Source organism: Clytia hemisphaerica, unplaced genomic scaffold, assembly GCF_902728285.1.
Source record: "Clytia hemisphaerica strain Z4C2 unplaced genomic scaffold, Clytia hemisphaerica genome assembly, whole genome shotgun sequence".
NCBI lineage: Eukaryota > Metazoa > Cnidaria > Hydrozoa > Leptothecata > Clytiidae > Clytia > Clytia hemisphaerica.
This window is the reverse complement of record NW_027103802.1, coordinates 88587-113098: the sequence shown is the minus strand read 5'-3', so window position 1 is coordinate 113098 and position 24512 is coordinate 88587. Positions and strand designations below refer to the sequence as shown.

General features: G+C 34.3%; 1 protein-coding gene across 2 annotated transcripts in view; it reads right to left on the bottom strand.

Moving 5' to 3' along the window:
• The window catches only part of LOC136806326 (uncharacterized), a gene marked incomplete at both ends in the record, with an annotated part of 116288 nt that overhangs the window by 7867 nt on the left and 83909 nt on the right, over positions 1–24512 (bottom strand). The window contains 5 exon segments of one of the 2 annotated variants that reach the window (XM_067062878.1): positions 598–701; positions 10767–10993; positions 15253–15311; positions 20218–20267; positions 23725–23792. In XM_067062878.1, the coding sequence (XP_066918979.1) occupies positions 598–701; positions 10767–10993; positions 15253–15311; positions 20218–20267; positions 23725–23792 (508 nt within the window). 2 annotated transcript variants of the gene reach the window in all.

The window sequence follows — 24512 nt, the reverse complement described above, 5'->3', positions numbered from 1 at the left end:
TTTCACGTAGTCGAAAATTCGAATTTTATTTTTTGTCCGTATCATTGGAGTAAAACCAATACATTTTCATCAGTTGATAAAAACACGTTTACGAACATTTTCAGTCTACATTAGACGGATTCGATAAGATCCAATTAGAGACTATTTTCAAGCATACCTCTTAAACTGACATAAATTTCACCCAAGAAACAAAATAAAATAAAAAACTATGTGCATATGTCCCAACGAGAAATATTTGAAAGACTTTGAACTAAATCGCCCTGTACAAATTCTTTCTACAATTTTTTTAGAAAAACGGCTAATCGTGGGTAGAAGTGACGTCACACGGAATCGGTCTATAGTCAGAGATCTCGACATTTCTGCTACAAATTTAATATGTACTATGATTTATCTTTTTCATACTATATTCGAAGCGATGATCGATGAGGTCGATCGCCAATACTTTCTTTCCCTTCACAGATCAATTTCTAATTTTTGAGTATCATAGGAGGTAAACTCGTTAGTTAATCCCATGGGAACCGTACTTCCACCCATGAAAGGCTGACGAGAACTAAATTTTCGAACATATTTGACCTTATGAAAAATATACTTAATTACTTCATCAGTTACGTAAGGATGAATATCTCCATAACCAACGGAACAGGTTGTTGCAGCAGCCCAATACATTGTTGTTATGTATTGTACATAGACTGATTCACCACCTTAAAAGAAAAAGTGATCAAATAAAATTACAGCATTACGATGTAAAATTTGTAACAAAGAAAACAAGTTGGATACTGATTGCTGGTAAAACTGGTAAGATAAAAAAAGATCAGAAAAACACTCACTGAATAGCTATCACAGAATAAAAACAGGATAGAAAAAGCGAAACAAAACTACCAGATCAGGGAGTTGTTCAATCAACGTTAACTTATGGGAAGAAATTTTCGCGAGAAGAATTTTTTTTGAAAAGAGCATGAAATGCTGATGAACATCGAGGTATAAAACATGCCTTGAAATTCTTCCAATCAAAAGTTATGAAGGTTGAAAGTTTTGTGATGACGTCATCATAAGCCTTTCCAGGCAAGACCTTAATTCGCGAAAATATCCATCGAGTTTTCAAACTCGTATTGTGAAGAAATTGTTTTTTCTTGGTTTACTCAAAACTATCTTGAAAATCATGTCTCTACAATCAAAACCTACAAAGTTCTCAGGCCATTTTGAAAGGGAGTTTCTAAACATTGACCGGAAATGGCGACCACGACCAGCGACCACGACCGGTGACCAGATAAATTTGGGTTATCGAGTTTTTTTATCGAACTGAAGAGTAAAGCTCACCCCCGTCTCATCTACAGTGATTATAAAGCCACGTGCAAAACGTGTAGAGCAGCCATTTTAACGCTCTTTGAGCTTAAATAGAGTGTCAATTTCTATCCTTTTGTATTTTCGGAATCAAATTAATTAGTGCCAAAATTTGTGCCGGAATTTATTTAGTGAGATACATATTTGATCATCAGATCATTATTTTGTCAAAATAAGTCATTTTGACAATGTAAGGAGAATTGAATAATTGATGAGATTGATATCTCTAAAACTGGCCTTCCCAGTTTTTCCTACTGACAATTTCTATCTATTCATACTAAAGGCATCTCATTCGGTACAATTATTTTTGTCAAAAAGTGTCACTTTGTCTAGAAAATGAATGATAACGTCAAAAGTCACTTTTAGTATTCTCTAGCTAGATTAATTCTCAGCCACGTGCTCAGTGGTTCATTTGAAAGCCACATCAAGACTCGATTTGGATGTTCTCTACGGTGGAGAGAGCAGGTAAACTCGATAACCCAAATTTATCTGGTCGTCGGTCGTGGTCGCTAGTTGTGGTCGCCATTTCTGGTCGATGTTTTGAAACTCCCATTTTGAAACCTAAAGTTATTTCTTGTGTTGATTAATAGGAAAGTCTTCTTAATAATAAGATCAAACGCAACTACACAGCAATATGTACATTTGTTCTTTGTTTCGTGAAAATTATCGTGACTCGCATCATTTTTGATTTTTTTTTTTTGAAATTATTTCAAGTGGCAGAAAATGGCTTTGTATTGTATTTTTTTTGAAATTGAAGGTTTTTTTACTATGGCTTATTATAATCAGAGTGCAAGGGGGGTCCAGGTCCCACCAAAAAAATAAGGTCCCAGCACACATTAAAACCCCCACCTAGAATCAATCATGCATGGTCCCACCACTAAGTATATCTCCCACCAAGATTTTGAAAAATTTGAATTCCCAGCAGAATTTAGGAAGCAAAACTCTTCTTTCAAGTATAATACAGGTCATATGTACAAGATCCACTAGGTTTCAATAGTAAAAGGTAACTACTTAAGTTATATATCATTGATTGATGTTGATGAGATGTTTCAATTTTACAACCCTACCTTAAAAAATCAGGTCCCACCTAATCCTGTCCCCCCCCTGGAATCCAAAAAATAGGAAGTCCCACCTAAAGATTTTGAACCCAAATCAACAAAACCCCCCTTAATTTAGGGGGGGGTGCACACTATGTATAATTTGGACTGAAAAATGTTTCCATTATTTCTTGATCTAAAGTTTATTTTTTAAAGAAAAGTTCAATAAATTGTTTGCATCTTATTCCAAATTGAAATTTTTCTTCACGTGTAATTGTAAATTGTATGATTTGAAATAAGACTTATATTGTAACTGACAATAAATTACAGCTTCATGTATGACTTAAATCATGTGTATCATCTTATTTTTTTAAAGACCAATTAATGTCGTCTTTTTTCTCAGAATGGCAACAATCCCTTTGAATATTTTTGGGTAATGTTACTTTATATAGGACGAGTTCGATTAACATTTCTCTAATTTTTCAGTAGATTATATTCAATCAAACCTTCGAAATTATACTCTTAGGTTCCAAATAAACGGGGGGGTTCGAATAACGGGGGGGGGGGGGGTGGAAAATTTATAGATTTAATAAACGGGGGGGACCTAATTGCCGGGGGGGGTTGGAAATTTTACTTCTGAAACCCAAAAATAAGGTAAAAATAGGCTAAAATCAGGCTATTTAGAGCAAAATAAGGGGCCTTCTCTATGACAGCTGAAAATATTCTTAGAGATTAATTAACGGGGGGGGGGGGGTCCTAATAAGGTCCGGGGGGGTTGGAAAATTTTCGAAAAATTAACAAGCGGGGGGGCCTGTTTATTTGGAACCTAAGAGTACCTGGGCAGAACAATATTATACAGGCTAAATAACATATATCCATTTTTGAGCCTAAGCTAAAATTGTTAATAATTTAAAATATAACAAGCTAGATGCTGTATAGACCTACATTTTGCACCATTGTGCCAAAAATCAGAAAAAACTAATGAGCCAATCCTGAGAAAAGCTGGTAACAGACGGATGGACGAACGGACGGACGGACAAAGGTTAATTTATAGGACCTCCAGGTAGGTCCAAAAAGGATATTAATTTCAACTTTCATGCATTTGAACTGATTTGAAACCTTTTTGTTTACCCAAATTTTGGTACTATCATAAACTTGTATATGAAATAAGCTCCAGAATCAAGGCTTGGTGAATATAAGAAGAAATATTACTTAAGTTAAAAATTGATTTAAAAGGTAGCAAGCATAAGCATACAATAAGAAGCCTCTTATCAAACCTGTTGAGAAATAAGCTCAGATTTCATGGTTTTTTATTTTATTTTCAAGTATGAAATATATTTACCAGGACAATGGTTAACTGACACAACAAACCTAAGTAAAAATAATGACAATTTAAAGACAAATATAGATTCTATTTATTCCCTGGAAATAACACCACTACGCACTAGGTGTTAAATTTCTTATTACAAAAAGGGTGGAAAAGGTGAAAACATGATCACTTGGCCTTCTAAAATCGTAAAAAGTTATCAAATTTATAACTATTTTATAACTTAAACTCAGAAATATTTCAGCCAAAGTATTTAAGATAACAGGGGCATGTCAATTTTGTCAACTAAGAGAAAAAAATTTTAAATTTCGATTATTGAGATCATCCCAAAGTATGTAAGCAGACAATTTGAATAGCTGACAGATTTTGAAAACTGGAGAGGCCAACTGTTTTTAATCCGAGGGGGGGGGGACGATTTAGGCAAAATGGATGCCGAGTATGTGCAAGCCATAAGGGTCCCTTTTTCAACAAGTCATTGCTTTTTCACACCCTCATAAGTCTCTGAAAGAGGTAAAACCTTTAAAAAGAAAATTGAGTCTCTGTATAGTCTGGCAGAAATAAAAGTTGACCTGGAAATAAATTCCGAGCAAACTTTCTTGGTATCGTTGGATACGGAATTTTACGAGGTTTAACATACTCAGAGCCTCACGTTGAGGCCCTTGGGGAAAAAAATTGGTGAAATAAAACACTTAGGACCCATTTTCGATATAAAATGCCTTGAAAAGTGCTATCCTTGCCATGGTAGGTGTCTTTCGAAACACAAAAATATGTATGTCCCTGTCTCAAAAATCTGGGGGGGGGGGATTTCCCAACAAACACATCTCTGGAAACCACAGCAATTAACAGTGTCATCCATGATATGAAATGGGTCAAGTGCAAGGCGAAAGCACATGGGGATAGTGCTGACTTTCAAAGACTTTGAATAGCTTTGATAGGTTTTTAGTGTAGCTGATGACCAGTACACTGCTAAAAAACGTATCTATTTTGGGGCGGAGAAGTACACTTCAGTCTTGATTTTACCAAAAGTTTTCCCCAAGGGCCTCATCATGAGGCTCTGAGTATGATAATTTACATAAAATTTCGCTTCCAACGATACCAAGAAAGTTTACGCGGAATTTTTTTCTACGTTCACCCCTGTTTTATTGTATTTCTGCCAGACTAGTAAGGGTAAAAAAAAAACACGAAAATCAACAATTTTGAGAAAAGATGACTTACCCGTCACCTCACAAACCTAGTACCCCGGGTACGTTTAATTTTAACTAAGAGAGTTACAAATCTGCTCAAGAAATTCAAGGAAGGACTTTTCAATAAAATTCTACGTTAAAATTTATAAATCTCAATATATATCGATAAAAAATAGAAAAATATCAAGTAGTCTCACAAAGAATGAGAAAAATCATTTCACTGTAGTGCAATTCGACCCCGATTGTCTAACCAAAGGGTAGGGCGATAATGCAAATATCATATTCTTGTCATTTCACATTTATATTCATTGTCCATAAATGAATCTTTAAAATTGGCATATTATCTTTTCATTCATCTTAATCTGTTAGTGTTGTACTGTCATAGTTTCCTAGCAATATTACTGACTTGGGTTAAAAGATTTCTGATAAAAATTTGATTTAGTTTTATTCAGAAGCTTGTATCATACACACCAATTGTTCACACAAAAATCATGAAATCATAATTGATATCCAGCATTTGTGGCCTTGTTGGTTAAGATTCTCATGGTGTCATACAAGGATCCAATGATTCTAGTAAGTCCCAGTCTTTCTGACAGTCTGTAAAAAAAAGAAACAAAAATTTATAAGGATATGTGTGTATCAAACAATAAGATGACTAAAAGATTATATTTAGTGATTTTCAGAGGCAGGTTCACTTTGAGTAGCTTAAAAGTACAGAGTACATAGTACAGAAAAGATAGGGTAGAAATAGACACACACTCACCTCTCTGCTATATGAGGTATGCAACTGCAATGGATTTATTAACTTTTCTTTAGCTCAACGCACGGTTGTGTGCTGTAGAGTTGACTCCTGAGTCAGAGTGATTTATCGTGTTTTGGCAGCAGTTCTTACACAGCAAATGTATAAGATATGTTTTGCAAAGCATCGTGTTCCATTTCCAGATGTCTGAGTTTATTTGTTCATTGAATACAATCTCTAGATTTAGATAGAGAATGGATACACAAAATTCAAGTTCTAACTTTCATAGTTTCTGCAGGAGATGATAGAGGCAAATCAGCCTAGTAACGACGTCATTTCGGTCTGTCTCAGCATGATTTTCAAATAAAATGAATAGAGCCCCTCGACCATGAATAGGTGTGGATCCAATTCAATTCTTTCGAGCAACTCTTCATCTATCACCATTCGAAGCAGCAGTCCTATTCATTCAGGGAAAACCAAGATATTCCATCTCTGACATCCACAATTTCAAAATGAAAGCCTGTCGGGTTTTCAAAGGTGCAAGTGTCGGTTAGCTTGTCTCGATGAATAAAAAGTTAGAGAATTATTCCTTCTGGATATTGGTACAACAACAATCTTTAAATCCTCTGAAAAAAACTCCATAGTGATAGCATAAGCACAAAGAAAGATATTTCAGCTGCAGTGGTTGTTATGCAGACGATGTCGGAAAAAAATTTTTCGTCGCCATGCTGAAAATCTCTAAAATTCAAAATTTTGGCAGCAACGCGCTCCCTGCACAAAGGATAAAGCCGCGCTTTGTTTTTGAAACAATGAGTTATCCGTCCATCCGTTAGAGGTCGATGAAGTTACCTAAGTATCTCAATAACTATATTTTTGACAGTGTTGCGAATTCTAATGTTTTATTACTTCAAGATCCTAACCTAACTTCATCCTTTCCTTCTCATTGAAGTTTACCTTAGGTTTTGACACATTGAGCTTTAAATTAGTTTAAAATTTATTTACATTAATGCTTAATATATCTATATCTATATATACTTTTTTAACAATAAGGCTGGGACAGCATACTCCTCTTGCATTTTCGTACATACCCCCAGTTTTTTTTGTTTTTTTTATATTTAGCAATTAATTCAATTAGCGAGGTATCACATTCCTCAACTCAGACGCCTCATCGAATCAACTACAATAATATTTTTTTTACACTTCTCACAATCTTGCTTCTATGCCTAGTCCTCAGCCTAATAAAATCATAATATATTTATGAGATATTATTTATCTAAGAATAGTTCATTTATTTATTTCTTACTGTCTGCCATAATTTATCTAGGACGACTATCTTGCGAGCCCTATCCAGTCTAATTATTACTAACCGAACAAACTTCCAAACGTCATATCTCAGTATTCTGATTCCGAGCATCACTTAGTTTTCCTTATTCCTTCCGATGATTCCTTCTTCCCGTATCTGTTCGAGTTGTTAGTTATTTATATATTTTATACACACAGCATATATATACATTATATAACACTTTTCTTGTAAGAAGAACCAATATTTTTGGAGATAAGGAAATAATAATGTAAAAAAAACAAAAAAAAAACAAGCTAGATACTGATTGGACCTACCGGATGATGAAGGTTAGAAAGCAATGCAAGGAGAAAAATGAAAAAAATCAGTCAGAAATATAGCGTTTGTAGCGAAAATGCATTAACGTAATAAATTTGTCATTGATTGTTGATGGGGGGAGAGGGAAGGGTTGTAGGGAAAAAATAAATCGAAAGTTCTGGTCGCAAAAATCAGTTTTATTGACAATTGAATCATGCTTGATGGTGAGCATTGTTATCAATAATGTTTTTGTGTGAAAAACATAGAAATAATAGGAAAAAATCCAATGAAAATCTGCAAAATTGGCAATTTCCGGCATTTTCAACCGGAAAATTTTTTTTCTCAAAAATCGAACTCGGCCATGTTTGGAGCATTGCGAATACGCATCTTTGAGCAAAAAATGCCAAAAAACCCGTTTTTCCGGCATATTGTTTTTCGAAAATCGGGCTCGTAATTGTCATTTTACATCAATGTGCAAAATTTCATAAAAAAATATAAAGTGCAGCTCGAGAAATTCAAGAAATACCGTTTTTCCGGCGATTTTTAGAAAGTTCCGGCTTCAAAACTCAGTTCTATTGACGATTGAACCATGCCTCATGGTGGACATCTATTAATAATGTTTATGTGTGAAAAAACAACGAAATATAAGAAAAATCTGCAAAAACGGCGATTTCCGGCATATTTCCGGCATTTTCGACCGGAAAACATTTTTTCTCAAAAATCGGACTCTGCCAAGTTTTGAGCATTGCTAATACGCATCTTTGTGCAAAAAATCAGAAAAAACTAATGATGAAATCTTGAGAAAATGCCAAAAAACCGGTTTTCCCGGCATATTTTCAGCCGGAAATGAATTTTTTTCGAAAATCGGGCTCCGTCACATTTTAGGCATTACCATTTTGCATCTTTGTGCCAAAAATCAGGAAAAACTAATGAGCCAATCTCGAGAAAAGTTGTTAACGAACTAACGAACGGACGAACATCAGTTAATTTATACAACATTTATAGGACCTCCGGGTAGGTCCAAAAAATGCTGCGAAAGTATGTCGGAAGGTAAAGTTGTCGATTGCATATATTTCGATTTCACAAAAGCGTTTGATACCGTGTCCCATCGTCGACTTTGCAAAAAGTTAGAAGGATATGGAATCAATGGAACAACCAAGAATTGGATAACATCTTTTCTAAAGGGACGGAAGCAACTAGTGAAAGTGAACCAAACTCAAAGTTAGAGGACGTAGTCAGTGGTATAGCACAAGGAAGTGTATTGGGAGTCTCTAATTTTTGTGCTGTAAATAAACGATCTTCCAAAGTTGTTTCCGACCTATTACTTTTTGCAGATGACACGAAAATATTCAAAGACGTCAATTCCATCAACGATTCTCTTGTCATTCAGAATGATGTAGATGTAGATACATTGAATGAATGATCTAAAGATTGGCTCTTAAAGTTCCATCCCGATAAATGTTTTAACACTGGGCAAACTAGCAAATATAAAGCACAAAGGCTTGGATTACCAACCCTCGGAGACAGTTTTGTGATATGATGCAGGTCTATAGACCTTTTTCTTTTACGACAAAGATACTATATCTTCAAAACTAATCAGCCGTCCACATCCTAAACGAAGACATTCCAAAGAGCTTTTAAAAACTTTGCTAATGAAGGCTTCAATGGACCCCATAGTTTTACTATAGATATGTGCAACGTGGAATAAACTAACAAGAGAAGTTGTATCTGCACAATCGATCAAGTCGTTTAAAGAGAAACTTAATGATGCATGGAAAACCACCCACAAAAATTTGTTCCAAGAGAAATGTGAACGAAGATCGACTCTAATCTAATTTAGACTCCCACAGTGAGCCTAGCTTGTAAATCTTTATAACAATAATAATAATATTAATAATAATAAACAAGTGATACTTTTATGGAACTACCTGGTTATCAAACTAATCAATGAACATTGAAACAATGAAACACGTCAGACATAACTGGTCAAAATACAAAAAATTAAAGTCAATTGAAAGCATATCTACATTGGAAAATTGGAAAAAACTATCAACACTATTGAAAAAGACTTTTAAAAAAGAAATAAAAAAGCTATTGAACGCTTTTCTTTATAAAAGCAATCCACTATCAGAAAAATGCACAGCTTTAATAAATAAGGTTTCCAGAAAACTCAAACCATCACGCTCTACCGTGACATTTTCTTCTTTTAGAAAAAAAAATAATTAAAATTAATATTTGGCTAAGAACATTAGATATATGTTTATAAATAGTGATTCTTATAGATAAAGATTCGTTTTTCATCCAAAAAAAATTAAGTGTTTCTAAAAAACTCAAACCATCGCGCTCTAAGGTGACATTTTCTTTGTTTAGAAAAAATTGACAATAAAATACTAATTTGGCTAAGACCATTGATCTATGCGTATATAAAGATTCGTTTTTCAGCCAAAAAATAATAAGTCTTTCTAGAGAACTCAAACCTTTGCCCTCCACCGTGACATTTTCATCTATAAAAAACTAATAAAAACAATAATTATGGCTAAGAACATTGGTGTATGCTTATTAATAGTGATTCGTATAAAGAGATAAACATGCGTTTTTGAGCCAACAAAATTTTTTTGCAAAAATCTGCTTCAGGATCTTTTACCTATGATGGTACCCTACTTTCATGCAAAAAATCAGAAAAAATTAATGATCCTGTTTTTCACAAAGTCTAAAAAACCCGTCTTTTAGCCGTTTTTTGGCATAAATTAGCCCAAAATTTTTTTTTTGAAAATCAGTCTCCGTCACACTTGGCCACCACCATTTTGCACCTTTGTACCAAAAATCAAAAGATTCCTATGATCTCAAGAAAAATTGGTAACGAACGGGCAGAGGTTTATTTATAGAACCTCCGCCCCACTGGGGTAGATCCAAAAAGCCAATTGATTTGAAAACTAGACAAGGCCAATTTTTCTCGAGAATTTCTTCAATGAAATTTTCAAAAATTCTTAAAAATCACGATGATGCAAATTAACAATGCCTAAAATGTGATTGATTACGACTTTTCAGGACAGTTTGAGTGTGACTAAAAAAATGGATATTTTTACGAAAACTGTCGTAATAACAGATTTGGACTGAAATCTTTCCTTTTAGCGTCAAAACTTGAGTGATAAAAATGCTAACCTGGTTTTTACCACTATAACGTTGTTTATGCGATTATGGACATTGCCTTTTCTGTTAGTAAGGGATGTATCGAGATATATTGTCCGGGGTCAAGTAACGACCGAGCTTGCATCATTATTGCATTACTTATAATTGGTTTGTTTTTGACGCAGTCTGTACGACTTTTTACGCAATGCGATTGGTTCTTTTCGCATGATAACGGGCTTACATAGCATGGAGTTGCCCGTCATTAAGAAAATTCATTATGACGTCAGCCGTTTTCAAAAGGCCACGCAAAACATGTCTGCGTTACTATAACAAAGCATCTAAACGAATAAAAAACCTTCCATGCAATTAAAAACGATTTCGAGTTCAAATCCACAATCGCAAAAAGAAATACCTAGATCTCGCCCTTCCTGCATTGCCCATGAATTGATGATGCATTCATAGGTTTTATTAACATCGTATTCCAAGCTTCTATAATGCAATTTACCATGACTATCATATCGACTAGTTGGCTGTTGCTTCATATTAATCTGTGACGAGTTATTTGGGCATCCGATCAGAAACCAAAAACATGCAAAAAGGTGGGTGAGCAAATACATGTATGTTCCAAACTTTATACCCCTGAAATTAGAAAAATAAATTTGTTACATCTTCTAATCAGCCATAGATATTTTCATCAAAAGGTGAAAAAAACTAGCCCTAAACTTTATAAAGGACTCCCGAGATGACTCCTGTAGACATGCCTTCGAGATTGTACAACAGCGGGGAGATGCAGTCCGGCCATGCCACTTTTGGAGTAAAGATATTGGATTCATCCAATATCTTGACGACAGCTTGGAAATTAGTGAAAACTGAATTTGTAAACAAAACAGGAGAATGTTAAAGCAAGACTCTGATGCAGTTTGACGTTATAAAGACAGAAGATGAGGCATAACTAGCATGAACAATAATAAATGAATTTTACAGAATGACAGAAAATGCAGTTAGCCCAGGTTAGCCCATTTTTTCCCAGATTTTTTTCAGAGATAACCCCTATGACAAAAATTGAAAATGGAACACCTCGGTCAAAACAGGCAAAGTGTTCTGAATCAACTGCTTGACCCCCCATGCTCCTGCTACTAGCTTACACGTCTTCCCTCATCTCTATCCAAATTGATGTCGAGTAGGCTTTCTCGTAAAAAAGTAAAAAAATGGGTAAATTAGGCCTTGTACTTTAATGGCGATGAAAACTAGCTCAATCTAACCAGTCTGTGTGAAAAAGCATAAAATTTGGAGAAGGATCAGTTGTTCTTATTTTCTAGTATTTCAAAATTCAAGGGTTCAAGATATTTCTTTTTCGAATCGATTGTCCGTTATAAAAATCGCAAAGAGTTAAAATTTATATGATTATAAGGATTTATATGTGATGTGGATGAAAGGGCATACTCTACCCTGAAGTGGTTTTGAGCTATTTCCAGAAAAATTATTTCATCAAGATGACTTTAAAGGCCGTGATACACTCACTGGTCAATATTAAATCAATATTCAAAAACTGTTACTATATATTGATATAAATCTAAATTGATTGCTTCCTTACACTATCAACAGTCTAAATTATATTCAATCATAGAATATTGATCTATTATATTTGGGCTCTTACACTTGCTTAAAATTATAGGTAATATTGCAAACAATAGGAACACTTGCCCTTTGTTCAAGAAGAGAAATATTTTCTCTCTCTCTTGGAGAATGGAAAGTGTTTGTTTACATAATCGAAATCAATAGTTTTTCCTTTCTTTCTATTGTTGAATATTGACGGGAAGGGGGATTAAATTGAAAAATTTCAATTTAAATTAACTCTCGCTCAATAATCAAACAATAGAGCACTTTCATGGATTAAAACATCATTTTAAATTCAACTTTTTACCTTACATTCAGCAATATTAGCTCAATAATATTTATGATCCATATATAGTAACAGTTTTCGAATATTGATTTAATATTGTCCAGTGTATCACAGCCTTTAAACTTTTTCGAAATAAATCTATTTTATGAATGTTTGAATGAATTTAATCTGAAAAACAAACAAAGATTAATTTATTTTGAAGAAAAAAATTGTTTTAAATTTGAAACGGTTTAAAAGTTTGTTTATTCTTAAGTGACAGTCTTCGGCCAGCATACAGATTGACTCAGATAACAACAAAAATGAAAAATGATGAACATGACACGCAAGGAGTGTCAAATCTTTCCAAGAACCAGTCTTGGAACCTCTCGACTCCGATTTTTTTACGGTTGTTTCTTTAACGAGGAACAAGTTAAGTTAGAAGTAACGAGAAGTAACAAAAAGTAACGAGAAGCAACGAGTGTTAAATGGAAGTAGACCATGGCGTTCTAAATCTAAGGCCTAGAGAATGTGAATTGAAGTCATTGACGACCTAAAGGCCGGTCTCCACTTTCGCACGAAATAAGCGAAAACTTTTCAACATTTTTCATTGGTCAAAAATAAAGGAATTCTAATTATCAAAATTGACGTACAACGGTTATTGAAATTCCTTTAACTTTTTTTTGTTCGGTCTTTTTTATGACGTGATCTTTTCTCTAGGCAAAAAGGTTGAGAAAAGAACTGCCTTATGTCTTGCTTTTCGTCATTGCTTACTCGACTCTGGACATGTTTATTTCGTGTCTTTTATTCTTTTTCAAATGATTCTTTTAATATCACGGGATTACTTGGACTTGAAGGTCCTGAAGAGTATCCAAAGTCTTTCAAAGGGGTGCATAATCATAGGTTTTCCTCTTAAAAGAGTTCCAAAATTACGAAAATCAAAAATCTTCCTTCCAGTTTCAACCAAAATTTGGGGAAAAGATTTTTGAAAACAATCACTCTAAGAGTAATGAAAAACAATGTCTAGTTTTTTAGCTCTCTAAGTATCCATGTCCAATTTTTGGCTCGGACATACTAATATAGTCTTCTAAGGGTTATAAAAATGGAATAAATTCAAATTTTAGCTCCTGAGAAGGTCGAAATTTGGTCATATCAGTCACTGTAGGGTGTTGTAAAATTCACAAAATGTTTCTTCTTTTTTTCTCGTTTTAACTCTCTTGCTTACCGCTCCATTAGATATTTCATTTAGTTGAAAATTGTCTTTAAAAGATTGTTAACGATTGTTAGATTTTGACTTACTTTTGAAACGAAAAAAGTTTAAATGGTATGAATATTCTTTTAAGGCCGTGATACACTTGTCAATATTAGATCAATATTCAAAAAGTGTTACTATGTATGGATCATAAATGTTATTGAGCTAATGTTGCTGAATGTAAGGTAAAAAGTTGAATTTAAACGATGTTGAAATTTATGAGAGTGCTCTATTGTTCGATTATTGAGCGAGAGTTGATTTAAATTGAAATTTTTCAATTTAATTCCTCTTCCAGTCAATATTCAACAATAGAAAGAAAAGAAAAACTATTGATTTCGCTAATGTAAACAAACATTTTCATTCATTTTTTTCTCCAAGAGAGAGAGAAAAAATGCTTTTCTTGAACAAAGGGCAAATGTTCCTTTTGTTTGCAATATTACTTTAGATTTATATTCATAATATACTGTAGTAACAATTTTTGAATATTGATTTAATATTGACAAGTGTATCACGGCCTTTAATCATATAAACTAAAGGATGTGATACAGTTGTCAATATTCCATCAATATTCAAAAATTGTTACTACAGTATATTATGAATATAAATCTAAAATTGATCGCTCCTTTACACTTATCAATAATCTAAATTATATTCAATCATATAATATTGATCTATCATAATTTGGGTCCTTACACTTGCTCAAATTTAGAGGTAATATTGCAAACAATAGGAACACTTGCCATTTGTTCAAGAAGAGACATTTTTTCTCTCTCTAGGAGAAAAATGAATGAAAATGTTTGTTTACATAAGCGAGATCAATAGTTTTTCCTTTCTTTTTATTGTTGAATGTTGACTGGAAGGGGAATTAAATTGAAAAATTTCAATTTAAATCAACTCTGGCTCAAAAATCGAACAACAGAGCACTTTCATAAATTTGTACATCATTTAAATTCAAGTTTTTATGGGAGTTTCTAAACATCGACCAGAAATGGCGACCACGACCAGCGACCACGACCGGCGACCAGATAAATTTGGGTTGTCGAGTTTATGTGCTCTCTCCACCGTAGAGAATGTTTAAATCAAGTCCTCAGAATACTAAATACAGAATTCACCCTATCTGAGCAGTAATATTTCCTCTACGAAACGAGATATGGAAATTCGACTAGCAAAAGCCTGGTCAGCTCTCAAATTGGACCAAATGTTAAAATCTAACCTATCAGCAAAATTAAAAAGGAATTTCTTCAGCAGACCAACAGTCGAGTTAGTTCTTATAAAAGGAGCAGCTACTACCCAGTGGACCCTCGTGGTTTCAAAACGCGTGGTAGACCAGCAAAAACATATCTTGACCAACTCTCTGAAGATCTAAGCTCTTTAAAAGAAGACCTCATGAGAATTCGAACACGGTGGAAAGATCAATTCATCAAATGCCGAGCTCGCTCGACCCGGGAAAGGTAATATATTTAGATATTTATTTTTGGCTTTATATCGGCTTGCTGACAGTTGCCATTTCAATCATGACATCATCTCTATTACCATGTTGAAAAAAAGCTTGGTATAAAAAGGGTCGAACCCATTAAATCAAGAATAAAACGACACTCGATTTGGTTTAAAATGAGTTTTTTTTAACTTTATTAATTTAGATGGTCTTTGTGGATTTTTGTGGCTAATGTTTGGAGAAAAATAACCTATCTTTGGTCTTTGGAGAATCCTACTTTCAATGGCTCATTTTTAAAGTGACTGTGACAGAAGTTCTTGATCGAAATATACCTCACTATTGAGCTGTTTCCACTTTGTATAGGTGTATCCAAATACTGGAAATATTGAGACTGAAAAAGAAAGGAAACGCAAATAAATCTTGAATATTAGTATTGTTTGCAGAGGGGTATGAACACCCCCTTATTATATACTCACCCCCCCCCCCCTTTTAAATGAAATCTTACTTCCTTTTTTTGTTTCGAAGGAAACTCGCTCTATGCACCAACTAAGTTGCGTGCACCCACAAAATTGATTTTAGATAAAAGGAATACGTATCGAGAGTTACCCCAATTTTTGGGTAACCTGTTTTTATTTTCTTGAAAAGCCTCAGAAATTCAACGATCGTATTAACCTCTAGTCTTCAAATGTTCAATTAAATTATTGTATAAATATAAATGTTTTTCAAAAATCGTGCTCTGTCACATTTTAGGTATTGTCATTCTGTGTCATTTTGCATTAGTGTGAAAAATTTCATAAAAAAATATAAAGTACAGCTCGAGAAATTCAAGAAATACTGTCTTTCCGGCAAAAATAGATTGTTCCGGCTTCAAAAATCAATTTTATTGAAAATTGAAACATGCTTGATGGTGGGCATTGCTATTAATAATGTTTTTGAATGAAAAAAAACAACCAATTATAAGGAAAGAGTCCAATGAAAATCCAGAAAAACAGCGATTTCAGGCATATCTCATTCCTCAAAAGTCTCTCAAAGGGGTACAAATTCAAAAGTTAGTCTCTGAAAGGGTCCCAAAATCACAAAAATCAAAAATTTCTCTCTCAAAGGGTCACGATTTCCAAGAATTTTGACCAAAATTTGGTGAAAATCAAACCAAAATTTGGAAAAACTAGACCAAAATTTAGGAAAAAGTCTCTCAAAGGGTCCCAAAATCACCAAAATTTTGTCTCTCAAAGGGTCGATTTTCGATTTTCGGCTCTGACATTACCGTCAACTCGCAAACCTAGTACCCCCCGGGGGATCAGGTGCAGTTAGCGTGGTCACTGGTTGGATTATTTAGTAGTGGAGAGCACAGTTAAAGAATATAACCTAATGTCGTTTAACCTAATGTTATAAAATACAGACCAGAAAGTATTTCACTGTTAAACAATCCAACCTAGCCATGTCCGGTTCACTGTTTAACAATCCAACCTAGTCCACTGTTTAACAATTTAACCTACAGTCATGTCCGGTCTACTGTTAAACAATTTGACCTAGTCCACTGTTAAACAATCCAACCTAGTCCACTATTTAACAATTTAACCTTTATAGTCATGTCCGGTCCACTGTTAAACAATTTGACCTAGTCCACTTTTTAACAATCCAACCTAGTCCACTCTTAAACAATCCAACCAAGTCATGTCCGGTCCACTGTTAAACAATTTGACCTATAGTCCACTGTTTAACAATCTAACCTATAGTCCACTGTTACACAATCCAACCTAGTCCACTGATAAACAATTAAATCTATCCATGTCCGGTCCGCTGTTAAACAATTTGACCTAGTCCACTGATAAACAATCTAACCTAGTCCCATCCCTTCCCAAGGAGAACTATATAAAATAGTAATACAGGAAAAAGCTAACTTATCCGACAAAATTTTTATAAACAGCAACTTGAGTAACTATAATCGTTTACTATAAATCAAAAGCATCGATAATTGTTAGAAGCCAAAGTTAAAGCCGATCCAAGTTTGAAGCGGCTAATCGCTTCAATAAATTCTTTTGTTTTTAACAATAGAAGTTATTTACCCGCACGTGAAGAGAGAAATTATTATGAAAGATCAAATAACGATTCAGGGGGTAATGTCTAAAAAGGATGTATTTACTTTCGAGTTTACAGTATTTTTTTTCCTTTATTGAAGGAAGACATTATCGCAAAGATTTTTTAACAGATAAAATTTGATATTCTTCATTAAATCTTTGCTCGTTGAAATAAATGAACATTTCCTGGAAGCAATTTGCAGTGATTTTTTTGCCTGCTTTAATTTTGGTTTGGCCATGTTCATGGATCGGCTGTATATAATGTCGAACCAAAATTAAAGCAGCTCTAAATGAGACTCTGCAAGATGTTTCGATGGAATATTTAAGATAAAAAGTACTTTAAAATGAAATTGAAAAAAATAATCAATTCCTGGAAGCAATTTACCACATCGTTACCATTCGTCGCCTCTTTTAGTAACAACGCAAATCACACCATGTACTGTATTTCCACCAAGCCGTTCCGTGCCTTTTTTATTACAATAAGCTAGGAAAATATCTAAATGCCAATACTTCCTGAACCAGAAAGATTTAGAGTTTTTTTATAACTCGTTGGATAGCTGAGAGTATCTTCTATCTTTAAGAGCCCAGTGACCAGGAATGAAACTAGGTTAGGTTGTCTACTCGTAAAAAGGGATGGGACTAGGTTGGATTGTTTATCAGAGTGGACTAGGTCAAATTGTTTAACAATGGACCGGGCATGGCTAGGTTGGATTGTTTAAAAACAGTAGACTATAGGTTGGATTGTTAAACAGTGGACTAGGTTGGATTGTTAAACAGTGGACCAGACATGGCTAGGTTGGTTTGTTAAACAGTGAACCGGACATGGCTAGGTTGGATTGTTAAACAGTGGACTAGGTTGGATTGTTTAACAGTGGACTAGGTTGGATTGTTAAACTTTGGACTAGGTTGGATTGTTAAACAGTGGACTAGGTCAAATTGTTTAACATTGGACCGGACATGACTAGGTTGGATTGTTTAACAGTGGACTAGGTTGGATTGTTAAACAGTGGACTAGGTCAAATTGTTTAACATTGGACCGGACATGACTAGGTTGGATTGTTTAACAGTGGACTAGGTTGGATTGTTTAACAGTGCACTAAGTTGGATTGTTAAACAGTGGACTATCGGTCGTCATATTTTGGGCATTGCCATTTTGCATCATTGTTCCAAAAATCAGAAAAAACTAATGAGCCAATCCTGAGAAAAGCTCCAAGGTGGGTCCTATAATATTTTGCGTTTTGCAAAATAACCGTTTCTGAAAAAATTATTGGGGGGGGGGCGATACCCCTTGCACTGCGATATCACAGTTTTATGCAACTGCGTTCTAAACTCATGGCGTCCTCCAGCTTTTTGGTCCCCCCTAATATGAGCTAAAATCCCCCATCTGGCCTTTCCCCCCCACCTGTCTTTAAAATTTGTGCTCCCCCCAATTGGGAAATCCCCCTAGCCGTATTGTATAAGGGTTGCGAAGTGATGATCCAGACTCGCCTCAATTCGCAAGCTACTATAGCAAAAAAAAGACTCTCAAAATCCCTAGAAAGACAGGCTCATAAGCCTGAATGCCCAAACACACCAGGAAGGTCTGTATTTATCCTATTACTCCCCCCACTAGGTAGAGGACTGAATATACCCCCTATTCGCCTTCCTCCCCCCATCAAGCTTGAAATTTTCACTTCCCCCCTGGCACCAAAATCTGATTCCCCCCCCATCTTCCTGGGGGGGGGGATGATCCCATGAAACTATACAGAAAATTGTACACAAATATAGTAAAATGGGCAAATACTTATATAATATGAAACAAATATTAAAAGCTCTGCATAACACCACTCATTAGTGTTACAAAGTCTATTAACGTTCAAGCTTTGGTTGTTATCTTTGTTTTTTGCGACGACGGAAATTCACAAAAAGCTTTTAAAAATTTTCCGTATGGCACCCCTTAGATCTTGACAAATTTCAATATTTGTACTAGTAATAACATGGTTTAGAGGGTGATTTGGGATTAATAACCCCGAGGTTCATTGACATTGAAAACATTTCAAAATAGCCCGAACGTAGTGAGGGCTATTTTGAAGTGTTTTCAATGAAACGAGGGGTTATTAATCCAAAATCACCTGAGAAAACCATGTTATTCCGCGTTAATTATATGGTCAAAAAAAGAATTGAAGAACACTCAATCGCTATTCTTTTCGAAACTTATAAAAACATTCGAAACTATAAAAAAACATTCGACTGACACTCTTATTTTGATTGGCTTAAAAATTTCGTACGATATTTTGTTAACCAATCAAAATATCGTACGATACTTTTCTTTCAACCAATAGAAATTTTTTTTTACATCAGGGTGATTACAAAAAAGCGGGGCTATTACGGATTTATTGAAAATGAAGCTTTTAATTTTACGGAACAGAAAAACATGGAAAAGTTTCGTTTTCGGCATTCGAATACATGTTTTTTTTATAAGCATAACGCTTATAAGCATACGAAGGCTCAGATTTGCAGAATTCCTAAGCATAACATGAGCATATAGTATGTCAGCCTAAAATATTTTTCAAGTGGTCATTTTTATCTGTTTAAAAAGGCTTGGTAGAGGTCAAGTAAAAAATAAGACATTCCACTGCTCCCAAAATCTGAACAAATTTTTACAAAATTTCTGAAATTTAATTAAAAACTTGGCTCGGGGTGAATCATAAGCATGATTCTTAAGCATATAATAAGCATAAACTATGCCTGGATGCTTTGAGAACTTAAGCATACACGAGCCTGACCAAGGGGCATACACTTGCTTATAAAAAAAAACATGTAGACTGTACAGAGTGACACAATTCACTACTTTAATGTGATAAGTATTTGCGGGGATCAAATTTCGCGGATGGTGTCCCAAAGGAATTTTTGAAAGGCCTTCTCCGCGAAATATTTCTAAACAAAACTAAAAAAAAGTGAAATAAATACTTTTTGAATGTTTACTGACATCAAAGAGACACTAATAATGCGTATTTCAACAACCAGCATACATGATTTGACGGTAAAAGTCACAAAAACGTGAAAATGTAGTCATCAAATAGTGCCATCCACAAAATTAATTAATAGCTCAACCTCGAAATTTGATCCTCGCGAAAATTAATCCAATTAAAGTACCTCGGCGCTGATTTGATCAAGCGTTTTTAATATTTATCCACTAAATACTTTAATTGTTTGTAGTTTTGAATGTAAAATACTTACAACTGGTATCAAGTGAAGGATACGGTTTAATTTGCCAAGTGCATACACGCCTAAGGGAAGAACATTCATATGATTATAAGTAACCATATAAGACACAATATTGGTATTCCGATAGGAATAAATCTAGCTCTTTTTTTGGGCTAACCTCTGCTAACCTCTTTCTTTATTATTACAGTCTAGATATGTACAAAATTTGATATCTACTAGTACTCCTAGAGCATTAAAGTCTCATTCAGTAGACCTTTGCGCTATAAATGATAGAGACGATTTTCTCTAACATTATTATAATGATATCTATCCAGAGGAGCTACGATTAAAAGTTGAACATCATGGAACACAGGTAACGTTTTCGTATCTTGACACAAGTATGAAAAATAATATCTGTCGCTATAAATTGTTTGAAAGGAGAAACGCCTTTCCCTTTTTCATTGTGAGAATGCCGCATGTAAAGACAGTAATTTACCATTAATTATCTTTTACAGTTCCGTATATTCTCGAGGCTCTACGCATTGCTACAATCATGGATAAAATAATTGAGCCAAAGGGGATTTCCCGACGAAATAGTAATCACAAACACCACAAATAATTTTTAAAGGCCTTAAACTACAGTAGTAAAGTAGAGTTTTAACTCTGAGTTTTAACATCAGACTTAAGACTTAGAACATTAGGATCTCAGGATTTCAAAGCTCAAATTTGCTCGAATAAGTCCCCTCTAAAATCAAAATATTCAATAAAAGAAAGTGGAAGTACTAAAATAGCAATTCTCGCCCGAACTTTAGATTCTGAAAAACGTTAAAATACAAAAAAATGTCAATATATTTCGCCCATGATTGTAGATACCCTCTTCTTTTTGAAGATGTTATCCTGCCCAGAATTTTAGAACTATTCAAACGCATGCTCAATCAGGGAGCTGAAAGATCTTTCTTGTGAAAACAAATTATAAAGTACTTTGATAGATTTTCAGAGACTTTCATGAAATTTGGAATCTTTGAGTGATTTCTTAGGGCAACTACATTTTTGTTCTTTTTCGCGCGGCCGTCTGCACGGCACTTCGAAAGTTTGGTTTTGAACCGGGTCAACTTTTTGGAAAATTTGTGTTTTTGTCTAACATATTGATACTCGTCTTTTGTGTATTGTCTTGTTACTTGTCTCTTTGAACTTGTTTGCTTTGTCTGTTGTTTAGCCTTTTTGTGGCGTTGACTTCGTAAGAGTATGTTTCTTTGTATTTGTGTGTGAGTTTCTGCAGTTTTTATGTTTGTTAGTTTGTTTGGACTGCGAGCAGGTGAGTGTTGGAAGTCCTTAAAACATGTTTAAAGCAGCTGCACCTCTCGCAAGTCGGGGACATCATATAACATTATATTTTTGTTGGGCTTTTAGGTAGTTTTTAGTTTGTGTTTCTTATAATTGATGTGCTTATGTTTCTGCTTAGCATTTTAAATTTTATATCTATTGGTTTGCCAGTTTTCTCTTCTTTTTTTTTTAATTCAAAAAATAGAAAAAAACTGTACCATTATGATAAATATTAATCTCTTTTAGTGTTTCATTCTTATTTCATTTAGTACTTTCAACACTTGCTTTTCTTGAGGTCAGATCTCTGATCTTCACGATATATAGGCCTACATTGTTTGAACCACAAGTGATTGTGTCTTCACATATATATTATTGATCTCCTCTCATGCAGTTGAGGCTTTCCTCCCTTTTGAGACAGTAAAGCTTGGCTCCAAAGGAGTCAATAAAGAATTCCGTAGGGAATTTCCCTTCTGTTTACTATTTCTCTCTGTTTGAACCACAAGTGATTTTGTGGTTTAGAGATGCTGACTAAATCGATTTGGCCAGCCAGGGTGCAGCACACAGTGTTGATGAGTCCCAATAAGGACGAAATGCATATGATGCTCTGCCACCCAAATCTCCTGAGTGAATATACCTTATTGGTATATATTTTCGCGTGTTACAAATTTTGCCGGGTACTTAATTTCGCGAGTTTTTTGGTCGATTTTCGCGAAATTTAATACTGTTTAAATTTTTCAAAATTACAAAATCGCGAAATTAAATACACGCGAAAAATTTTTTGTTAGTATTTTTACATCAAAAACGTTGTGTTTCAAGCAAAATCAGTCTTTTTCTTGCTTTATATTCCCACTTTCTGAAAATACCAAGTTTAGTGAGTCGCGAAATTTAATACACGCGAAAATTTTCCAGAAGTCGGCAATCGCGAAATTTAATACACGCGAAACACGTTTTTTCGAAAAAAATTCGCGATTCGCGAAAATTTGTAACACGCGAAAATATATACCAATAAGGTAGTTGGACAGAAATTGAACTCTTTCAAAAAATGTTTCTACATGGGGGTGGAGGATAGTGACCAGGGGATAGTGGAAAATCTACTTTGCTTTGTCCGGGGGTAGTTTTTCTCTGTTTGAGGGTAATTTTGAATGTCCAGGAGTCAACTGATGCTTGTCCGGTGGGTTAGACCAGCTGTCCGGGCTGTCAAAAGTCTCAATGTCCGGGAGGCAAATTTCCTAAAATGTTTTATCCTCCACCCCACTCCATATCCAAATATTTTCTGGAAAAGCCAATTCTTATTTCTTGACATATACTTTATGACTCATAGTAATATTTTTTGTTCCATGAGCCCTAAAAGGTTTTTATTCAAATGAAACGAGTTTGAAGACTTTTTGTAGTGGAAGACGTCATTTTTTGAGCAATTTTCCATATAGCTAATAAAATATTGATTTTCATATTTCATATTGTGATATCTTTTGGAATCCTTGGAAGAAAATTTTTCTCTTAAGCCTCATTTGAAGCAGATAGACAGATATTCACAGATATTCGCCTTCAATTTCAACCCCGACAAACTTGATGACGTCACACGGGGGCCAGCCATATGTGCAAAATCTTCTTTACTATAATATTCGTTTTTGTAATCTTACGGAAATACAAAAAAACTGCACCCCTAGAATTTTTGACGTAACTTTTTTTTCTGATTATCTTATCACCATGAAATTCTCAACACTCGTACCCTAGTAGATTTGGAGCCTGGATGCAAGATTTGAGGTTCATAGCTCAGATATTTCTTAAAATATGATAGTTTGAAGAAAAAGTATGGTTACCATAGATGAACAAACCCTTTCCTTTCTGACGTCAAAAAAGAAAATATCTTTCTTGTGATAGGAGCATAAGAGTGTGTTTATAGAGTCCCCAGGGATGCCCTGAAAGGATCTACAATGCCAGAGAGGTAATGTAAGCCTTTATATTTAAGTAAGTTCAGGAAAAATCAAGATTTCTAGCCAAAAGGCCAAATTTGTACTCTAGCAGTTCTAAGTGAGTGGAAATACTTTAACGGCGATTTTTACTGATAATGTACTGATCTGGAAGGATGCGGGTGTTTAAAAACAAGTAGCTGTGTTTTAATGAACACATCCACAAATAACATTAAATTAATATTTCAATATTTTCATCGCATGTCCTTATTTTTCCAAGCAGTTCGAGCTGTAAATATATACTAACCATTACTTGAGTTTAAAAGAAAAGCATCGATAGGAAGTACTGCAATGAAATCGAGAATGAAGCTTCGCCTAAAAGTATAATAAAATACGGTGATAGAAAACGAAATTTAAGGAACAATTTATTTACTCATTTTTTAAACCCTTTTTTTCTAACATTCGTAAAAATATTACATGCAAGCGACCTGTAAAATTAAAAAATTTGCAATTTCATTCATATTGTCCTCAGTGTCGTCAAACGTTTGAAACCAAACTATCGAATTGACGTCACTTTAAATGACATTCCATAGAACGCATATTTCGATGAAAAATAAACAGAAAAATGATATCCAGACTGAAGCTTTAGAATTAGTTTTAGTAAATTGGTACTAAATTAGTGATTTTTATCATTTTTTGAATCTTTTTCAGAATTTTTATGATTTGTTTTCAGAATTCTTGAAAATTTTCAAAAAGCTTGTTTAAATTTTCTCATTTTCGAAGCAAATTTCCAGAGTTAAATTGTTTTTGCATTCAGTTAAATGTCTTTTAAAGTTTGCTCAATTTATAAAGCAGCATTGTTTGAAAATACCAATGTTTGCAAAAAATGAGTCTTTATTTAAAAATTAGCACTTTTGAGAAAAACGGTACCGAGAAAACAAAATTTGTTCTGAAAAAAACAAAGTTGGGTGGTCTTTGTGTCTAAATGTCCCTCAAACCGCTTCTCTGAAATGGGGTGGTGGTATGCAAAAAATTCTTGATAACCCTTTTGGTACCATATATGTCTGAGATTTTAGTACCGATCCCCCCTGTACG